We start from the raw sequence: 10,122 nt of genomic DNA, 5'->3' as shown, positions 1-10,122 counted from the left end.
TCTTACGGTTTTAAATGAATTAATATTTTTTCTATAGAAAATGATTGCTTATTTATCATAGAAAAAGATTGACCATGACACTTTAATGTGTTCGGTGATATTTCATATGATAGACATGAAAGATTTTCAAATCCTAACCAGGCAGACAATTTTCCACGATAGATGAACTTTTCAAACTCCTTTGTCTATCTTACGGTTTTAAATAAATTAATATTTTTTCAATAGAAAATGATTGTTTCTAAGTCATTTTGATTTTATATTGATTATTTGATAATATTAATTTTTTTATTTGAAATTGATACTTTATATGTCACTTTTTAAAATTTCAAAATAAATGAATAAAATGTAAGCAGAGTAAAAATAAAAAAATGGATATTTAGGTAATGCAAAATCTATATGCGCATTTTTTAATTCCCTATTTATTTATTTAAAATTTATAAATTGTCTCATGACTGCTACATTCACATGACACTGAAGTTAGCAGACGTCTAATAATTTTTGGATTTTTTTTTAGACGATAGAAGATAAAAAAAAAATATTTGAAAAAATTGCGCCTGTAGTTTTTTAAATTTTTTACATGAGCATATTTATGATACTGAAGTTAGCAGTTGTCTAATAATTTTTGGATTTTTTTTTTAGATGATAAAACATAAAAAAAAAATATTTTGAAAAATTGCACATATAGTTTTTTGAATTTTCTACATGTGCATTTTTTTAGTTTTTTTTTTTTCTCATAAATTTGTTGCAAAAAAAATTCTTAAAATTATAAATTGTCTGTTAACTTCAGGATCATGCATATTTTTAATGATCCTGAAGTTAGCAGACATTTAAAAATTTTTAAATTTTCGTTTTTCAATAAATCAATTGCAAAAAAATAACATAAAAATATGCACATGTAGAAAATTTAAAAAACTACAGGTGCAATTTTTTCAAATTTTTTTTTTTGCAAATTTACCATCTAAAAGAAAATCCAAAAATTATTAGACGTCTGCTAACTTCAGTATCATATATTTTTAGTTTATTTTTTTACAATTGATTTATTGAAATACGAAAATCCAAAAAATTTTAATTGTCTGCTAACTTCAGGATCATTACATTCACTCATACTTCAGGACAATCCAATTTTAAAAAATGGCGGGTTTTTTATTTTCAAATACTAACCTGTAAAATTATTTGCTGCTCATTTCATTCAACATATGATACATTTTTAACCTTAGAATTATCTAGAATATTCTAAAAACTCCTCTTGCTACAGATAAACTATAAAAGCTTGGATCCAATCTGCTAAAAATAAAGTACAGATTCAAATATTTATTTCCCAATAGTTTATTATTACAAATATGACAAGTGAAAAAAAATTATTGTGTTATAATCGCGGCTGTGGACAGGAATATGACGAAAACAAAAACAATCCTGGTAAGTTTATTGTTATAATTAAATATATAAATTTATTTAAGTGGTAATTTATTATTTTAAATAAACAGATTCATGTCTGCATCATCCTGGAGTACCAGTATTTCATGATGCCTATAAAGGATGGTCGTGTTGCAACAAAAAGTGCACTGACTTCACTGAGTTTTTAAATATCAAAGGCTGCACTAAATCTTATCATTCAAATGAAAAACCTCCGGAACCAGTAAAGCCAGCGATTGATAAATCCAAAGCAGAAGTAATCGAGTATCGAGCGCCAATCATCGAGACGACGATCGAGAGACCAGGATTTGACACTCCGCAGAAAAATATCCAGCCGACTGTGTCGGATTCTTTAATGGAGCAGGTGAAATCTTTAATTTCCGGAAGCACTTGTGTGCAGGAAAGTAAAATTGTCAAGGTTGGCGAAAGCTGTAAGAACCGAGGCTGCAATGCAACGTATGCTGGTGCTGATTCTGATGACAGTCCGTGTGTCCATCATCCGGGAATTCCTATTTTTCATGAGGGTCTCAAGTACTGGTCCTGCTGCCCGAGGAAAAAGATGACTGACTTCAATCAGTTTGAAAAACATCCTGGTTGTGCTGAAGGTCGTCATGTTTGGGTTGCTAAGGTTGGTTATTATTTAGTTAATCATTTAATTTATTTGGTGAAAAAGTACTTATTTAATTAATTAATTGATTGATTGATTGATTATAGAGTACGGGAAATAAAGCGCCATGTAGAATGGACTGGCATCAAACGGGTTCATTTGTCGTCGTATCGATATTTGCTAAAAAGTATCATCCAAATAAATCTTTTGTTAAATTAAGTCCTGTGAGGTTGACAGTACAATTATATTTTCCTGAAGACAATAAATACTATGATCTAGATGTTGAATTACGGGGAGTAAGTATTCTATTTGAAGGCATTCTCAGACTTTGCCTCAGACTGTCATGACGTTATTGAATTTTATTTATTAATTGTAAAATAATTGAAGCGTTAATTAAAAAAAGGACAATGTAATTGCAATTTTGCCGGGATAGATTTAAAAAAAAAATTACTCAGTTTTTATCGATTAAGAGTTGAACGAAATTTGTTGAGTAAATTTTAGCCACAAAATTTGAAAATTCAAATTATAAAATAGACATGAAGGTTTTACTGAAATTCATTTAACTCCTATTTGATGACAACTAAATATCTTTTTTTTTTAATTTATATCTCGGTAAAATTGCAACTACTTTGTCTTTTTTTCAATTAATACACAATTTTTTTTAAATTAATTAATTAATTAAATTTCAATACAATTATGACAGTTCAAAATCATTAAATTTTTTTAAAAGCGTATTAAAATTTTATTAATTAATTAAAAAAAAAGTCAAAGCATTAATTGAAAAAAGTTTACATTTTAAATTTAAATATCGACATGAAGATTTTACTAGAATTTAATTAAAATTAATTTATAATTTAATTGAACTCAATTTATAAAATTTGAATACGATGACAGGTCAAAATCATTGAATTTTTTTAAAAAGCCTAGTAAAATTTTATTAATTAATTAAAAAAAAATTCAAAGCATTAATTGAAAAAATTTTACATTTTAAATTTAAATATCGACATGAAAATTTTACTATAATTTAATTGAAATCAATTTATAAAATTTGAATATGATGACAGGTCAAGATCATTGAATTTTTTAAAAAAGCGTAGTAAAATTTTATTAATTAATTAAAAAAAAATTCAAAGCATTAATTGAAAAAATTTTACATTTTAAATTTAAATATCGACATGAAAATTTTACTATAATTTAATTGAAATCAATTTATAAAATTTGAATACGATGACAGGTCAAGATCATTGAATTTTTTTAAAAAGCCTAGTAAAATTTTATTAATTAATTAAAAAAAAATTCAAAGCATTAATTGAAAAAATTTTACATTTTAAATTTAAATATCGACATGAAAATTTTACTATAATTTAATTGAAATCAATTTATAAAATTTGAATACGATGACAGGTCAAAATCATTGAATTTTTTTAAAAAGCCTAGTAAAATTTTATTAATTAATTAAAAAAAAATTCAAAGCATTAATTGAAAAAATTTTACATTTTAAATTTAAATATCGACATGAAAATTTTACTATAATTTAATTGAAATCAATTTATAAAATTTGAATATGATGACAGGTCAAGATCATTGAATTTTTTAAAAAAGCGTAGTAAAATTTTATTAATTAATTAAAAAAAAATTCAAAGCATTAATTGAAAAAATTTTACATTTTAAATTTAAATATCGACATGAAAATTTTACTATAATTTAATTGAAATCAATTTATAAAATTTGAATACGATGACAGGTCAAGATCATTGAATTTTTTTAAAAAGCCTAGTAAAATTTTATTAATTAATTAAAAAAAAATTCAAAGCATTAATTGAAAAAATTTTACATTTTAAATTTAAATATCGACATGAAAATTTTACTATAATTTAATTGAAATCAATTTATAAAATTTGAATACGATGACAGGTCAAAATCATTGAATTTTTTTAAAAAGCCTAGTAAAATTTTATTAATTAATTAAAAAAAAATTCAAAGCATTAATTGAAAAAATTTTACATTTTAAATTTAAATATCGACATGAAAATTTTACTATAATTTAATTGAAATCAATTTATAAAATTTGAATATGATGACAGGTCAAGATCATTGAATTTTTTAAAAAAGCGTAGTAAAATTTTATTAATTAATTAAAAAAAAATTCAAAGCATTAATTGAAAAAATTTTACATTTTAAATTTAAATATCGACATGAAAATTTTACTATAATTTAATTGAAATCAATTTATAAAATTTGAATACGATGACAGGTCAAGATCATTGAATTTTTTTTTAAAGTGGAGGGGGAATAGTCTGAGAATGTCCTCATTATGTAATTCGACTGACATTTTTTAGTAAAATTAACAGCGACATTAACTGATAAATTATTTCTCAGGTTGTTGATGTCGACAACAGTTCAGTCCAAATGCTACCAACAAAAGTTGAGATAAAATTAAAAAAAGCAGAGCCCAGTTCTTGGTCGAAACTCGAAATCCCCCGGGAAGTCAGCGAGCCCGAGAAGACAGAAAATAACGAAGAGAAAGATTCAATTGCCGACAGAGTCGACGCCGTCGATCTTAATGACTTATAATTAAAATTAAAATGATTAGCACAAAATAAAACCCATACATCAATGCAATTAAATAACTAATATTTTATATTTTACATTTTGTTCAAGTTTTACCAGTAAATAAACGCTGTAAAAAAGTTACTTATTTACAAGTTTGATTATTCATTTTTAAACGTCAAGATGGCAGAGTCAATTAACGCGACGACGTTTCTTCCTAGACTTCTGCAGTTCACATTGGGGTCACCCCGCACCGAGTCGGCGGAAACGTCAATCAACCAGGCCCTGAATTCCATCAGCAGTTCGACTATTTCCCAATTAAAGTTCTCTTTTTTCAAGCTGACGATCACCGCAGCGATATTTTCTATCACACAGAGCCGGACTTTGGCTTCCTCGTGATACCTCAGGGTCCAGGCCAACTCCAATAAGTCGCGAGCGATCTTCCCAGTAGATACGCAGTTTTCCGCGGCGACCATTATCGTCGACAACGTTTTCAAAAATTCAATGAGCAGAATATTCTCCGTGTCGACAAAATGATCCGGAAGTTTGTGCAGATACGCAGATTTGCTCATCACTCCGTACAGAAGCGGATAGAAGAAGTGAACAGCGACGTCGTTAAATTTATTTACCGTGAGGTTCGGTCTCTTGGACTCGTGAGCGAATCTTCTGGTCTTTGATTCTATTCTTCTCTGTACTATTTCTTCCCAGCCACTGCTTTCTTCATCATCATCATCAACAACTTCAAAGTCATCGTCGTACAAAGTCTCGTATTTTTTTCCCATCTCAATAACCAGCGACATCTTGCTCGACTTTTTATTCCTCTTGACAACTTCTCTGTTTTTATGTTCAAAATTTTCAACATTTTCTACCTGAATCCTAGACAATTTCCTAGCAGCCTCGGCCAGAACATTAAGAAAAAAATATCTGTCAGCAACAGAATAAACTCTCAGTACCTCGTGGAAGCTCGAGCACAGAAACTCTGCAGATTCTTTTGGATAAACTAGAACGATAGCAACGCAGCTGTTTAATTTAAGCTGACGAAAGTTTTCTGTATGGACTTCTTCCTTCATAGTCATCAGTAACCTCAGCAGCTCAAGTCCCAGTGACTTATCATCGCCCGGCAATTGTTTAGTTATCAATTCCTCAGCAGCTTTCATTGACTCGGAAAATCTGTCCGGATCATTATTAGCCTGACAATTTATTAAATTATATTTTAAGTCCCTTAGATAACTAGGTTTCAATTTTTCAACATCAGTCGTGTCATTGGACATGTCGTAAGGAATCAAATCATCGTCGCTATCAAACTCATCATCATCATCATCATCATCATCATCAACACCATCTTTGTCATAACTTTTATTTTGAATCTCTTCAACTCGGGACTCAATTTCCTCGGCTCGTTCTTCGGTTCCAGTTCTCTCCCTCTCGGTAATAAAAGAATTACCTAGAGCTTCAAGTAACTCATCTCCATCAAAGACGAAGTCCTGATCGTCTTTATCAGCAATTAATTTTTTGAACTTATCAACTATAACTCGAGCAGCTTCATCGTAATCATACTTCAGCTTGGGAGCATCAGCAGACAAAATATCGACAACAAGTTCTCCGGTTATCATTCCCATTGTCCGGATCTCCGGTTGCATTGATTGTAAATGGACTGGAGTACCGTCAAATATCAGTCTTTGAATCTGTTCCTTCTGACTATTAGTTAACTGGTTCTTTAATCTAAATACTGATACTACAATAAATTTACTCATGAATTCATGATGATCTGAAGACGAATGATTCAAAAAACTTTTGTCTCCCCAGATGTTTATCATTTTGATGACTAAATCAACAAGCAGGTTTTTGTCACCAACTGACGATAAATAGTAGACGATATTTTTGATAAGTTTATCACTGTCATGATAAGACAGCAGTGGAATTTTAACAGTCAGGACATGACGCCAGTGATCATTTACCAGAAGGTTGCCGAGTATCAACTCAACATTACTTGGGTTGCTGATTCTCTTTAGGAGTAAAGTAGCAACTGCTTCAACGGATGATCTCTCCAGGTTGCATAAAATTTTGTGAATAACTTCCCTTATATTTTTTGAATTTTTTAAAGACCAGGACATAAAAATATCTAGCAGGTGGACGAAGTGACCAGAGCCGAGGCTGCTGATGCTTTTGCTGATCAGCAGAGAAATTAATTTTACATTCGGGCTGATGTTAAATTCACTGGAGACGTCATTTAAAAATTTGACAGCACGCGCTGTGTGGTAAATAATTATTTTAGTGTAAACGTCAAGAGAAAAATACTTGCTGATATTTCCCTGAGTTTTGTTTGCTATCAATGGTGGCAGTGAGACCAAAAGCTGTAGGAAGTTGCGCCAGTTTTCATCAAATACAGTTTGCTCGATGGCTGTCAGAGGTTCTGGTCTGCAAGCTGTCACTATTGACGAGTACAGAGTCTCACTTTTTATTATTTTTTCCAGCAATGATGTGATTAAATTGATGATATTTCTGTCTGTCGACTTTTTCAAGTGATCTGTCAGCACTTGGAGTGACTCGTACAGCATCGGATACAACGGGCCTTGGATCAATCTGTCGACTAGAGACACTAGGGTATCATCAGGGCACTTTTCTAAGAGGGCCAGTGCCCCTTCAATAATTTCTCCATGGATGAATCCGTCAACTTTGGTATCACTCGTGTAATTTTTCAGCCCGATGACAGGAAACGATTTCACATAAACCAGCACATGGACCTCGAGTTTTTTAAATTCGCTGTTATTTAGATTTTGAAATCTATTTAGAGTTTCGAGTAACTTTTTAGCTGCCTCCATTTTACCTGAAATAATTATTTATTTATTAAAAATATTTTAATTATGAACTGAGGTTATGTTACACTTACTTTTGGTTTTAAACTAATTTTAAATTTTAAGCGGCATCAAGGGGCCCCGCTCTTTTCTCTCTTATGCCCAAGTCGACGAACGGTTCTATCCTTATTTCACTTGCAGAGTAAATTCAAACTCTGTTCACATTTTCCTCTTGAATAATGGAAAATAGAGACTCTATTTTCCATGTCTTAAAAAATTGTATATTTTTAAAAAATGAAATTCAAATTATCTGTAATCCTAAAATTAGAAGACAATTAAAAACTTTCAAATTTTTCTTCCAATAATTTAAAAAAAAAAACTAAAAATATGCGCGTGTAGAAAATTTTAAAAACTAGGGTGGAGGTACCAGAAAATTTCTAACTCCGACACCAACTCACAGATGTCCCCAGGCTCCATACCAATGGCGACGGGGACAACAAGTGACAACGCGACTGTACGGAGTGTCTAATTTTTTTTTTTTACCTTTTTTTTTATTTTACATATTTATTTAAATTTTTTTACTTTCAAATTTTAAAAATATCAATTCAAATCATAAGCAACAAATTTCACAACAACCAACCAACGATCCCAAGTTTATTTTGAATCCATTGTTTTTTGGTTAAAGTTTTCATTTTGTATTTTTTTTTTTGTGCACAGTTACGAATAACTACAGTAGTAAATACCAGGAACGGGTGAGTCAGACCGTTAAGGTCTTAGTTAATAAAACGAGGTTAATTGACATCATTTAAGTGATGACAATTAATATATATACATATATAATATACTGGATCATTGGAATTTATGCTTTACTTATGTCCAACATATATATATATATACATATATATACATATACATATATATATATACAGACATCTAATGATATTACATGAGGATGAGGACTGACTTTATCTGACATGGTCCGGTTAGATTTGGATCTTGACTGTTTTGTCGTCTGTTTTCTCATTAATTAAACGTCATTCAATTGTTTTTTACTCTTGTATTGTTTTTTTTAAATCTCACAAGTAAGACTGAGATAAAAATTCATTTATTGGTTGAGTTACTAGTCGGTCGTCGAGACCCGAAGCTTCAGTTTAAAAACTCTGGGCTTCGCGGTAACTTTCAAATTCAATAAATAAACTTTTGTTTGTTTACCAAAAAAATTTTAATTTAAATTATTAATTAACGCATAGGTGGCTAAATATTTTGAATAATTTTATTGTCGGTAATTAATTGAGTGTAGGAATTCTAAATAATTATCATATTTGATTATTTTTGTGTAATTAATTTTGATTTAATTATGAAGACAGATATGGATGTCAAATTTACCGCGCTATTGAGAAAAACTCGAAAAAGTGAATTGTTGATTAGTCCGTATTTTTCTTTTGAGTTGCCTAAAGTTTTTTGGGGTGAGTTTTTGAATTTACTTTTGAAAAAAATTTTTTAAGTCTGCGTGATAATTAATGGGATAATTTTTTATTTATTTATTTGTCAAGACTCGAATGACTCGTCCAATTATTGGGCCATGTGTTTAATAAAATTAATATAGTATGTTATCATACTTTTTATAGATTAGTATATGAATATATAAAATGATGAATGTATTGATAAATTTGTATTTAATGATAATTATTAATGAGTGTGAATGTAGCAGACATCAGGCAAATTTTAAATTATAAAATATTAGGGTAAATAATTTTAAATTTTAAATTTGTCTGATGTCTGCTACATTCACACTCGGGTGTAGAAAAATCGGGTAATCAAATATTTAAAATATTTACAGGCGATTTTGGGATTTTTTAAAAGCGATAAATTATTTTTAAAAAAATAAACTAAAAAAATCCACAGGTAGAAAATTGAAAAAACTACAAGTGCAATTTTTTGAATTATTTTTTTTTTTAATTTATCTTTTAAAAAAAAAATCAAAAAATTATTAGACGTCAGTTAACTTCGGTATCATGACTAATTTGTGAAATTAAATTTAGATTTAATATTTTTTGGGGGAAAAAAAATAATCTTACGGTCTAAGGGATTTAAAAAAAAAAATTATTTAAAAAAATTTAATTTCTAAACTTAAGGGGGATAGCCACTGTGAGGATCGAAAAAATCGGTGATTTTCGGGAATTTTTTTAAGTGGAATAATAAAGGAATTGGGGGATCGGGTTTTTTTTTTGTTTTATAAAGTATACATTGAAGATAATTCTCATAAATTTTCATTTAAAAATATCATGTTGTTACAAAGTTATAAGCATTTTTGTGGAGCAACAAAAAAATTTCCCCCCACCACGGTGTCATCTCTAACTCAAAAACGGATTATCAGAAACAAAAAAACCAAACGGCGTTGTAATCTGTATGCATGTGGTTATCGTTGCACTTAGGGGATTTTGAAAATTTGGATTTGAAAAAAAAATGGCGACATATTAAAAATTTTTTCGTTATTTTTTATCATTTTTTTGGATTCAAACAGCCCTAAAAAATCTTAAAAATCAAAATTTTCAAAATCCCCTACGTGCAACTTTAGCTACTGAATAGACGAATACGGCAAAAAAAAAAGTTGCGAATCGGTTGATATTTATGCAAATTACAGATGCCGCCAGTTCAAAAAAAGTAGTTTCGAGAAAAATGCGTTTAAAGTTTTTAGTCGATGCAGCGGTCAGTTGACGCGCTGTCACAAAAATGACTATAACTTTAAAAATATTC

At 29.3% G+C, this 10,122-nt stretch overlaps 2 protein-coding genes across 2 annotated transcripts; one reads left to right on the top strand and one right to left on the bottom strand.

The window, feature by feature from the left end:
• Positions 1-1,185: 1,185 nt before the first annotated feature.
• On the top strand, positions 1,186-4,714 carry LOC130674484 (cysteine and histidine-rich domain-containing protein morgana). The gene is made up of 4 exons (XM_057479827.1): positions 1,186-1,416; positions 1,485-2,041; positions 2,128-2,316; positions 4,400-4,714. Exons 1-4 carry the CDS (start codon positions 1,341-1,343, stop codon positions 4,592-4,594), a joined length of 1,017 nt encoding a protein of 338 aa, XP_057335810.1. The 5' UTR covers positions 1,186-1,340; the 3' UTR covers positions 4,595-4,714.
• Positions 4,708-8,062, bottom strand: LOC130674483 (telomere length regulation protein TEL2 homolog). Its single transcript, XM_057479826.1, has 3 exons — positions 7,909-8,062; positions 7,461-7,683; positions 4,708-7,397 (listed from the first exon to the last, which is right to left on the bottom strand). The coding sequence occupies exon 3, from the start codon at positions 7,390-7,392 to the stop codon at positions 4,732-4,734; it is 2,661 nt and encodes an 886-aa protein (XP_057335809.1). The 5' UTR covers positions 7,393-7,397; positions 7,461-7,683; positions 7,909-8,062; the 3' UTR covers positions 4,708-4,731.
• Between the last annotated feature and the right edge of the window lie 2,060 nt (positions 8,063-10,122).

The sequence above is a fragment of the Microplitis mediator genome, chromosome 9 (genome assembly GCF_029852145.1).
Source record: "Microplitis mediator isolate UGA2020A chromosome 9, iyMicMedi2.1, whole genome shotgun sequence".
Classification (NCBI taxonomy): domain Eukaryota; kingdom Metazoa; phylum Arthropoda; class Insecta; order Hymenoptera; family Braconidae; genus Microplitis; species Microplitis mediator.
The sequence above is the reverse complement of the archived record's forward strand: the minus strand, read 5'-3'. Positions and strand labels throughout refer to the sequence as shown.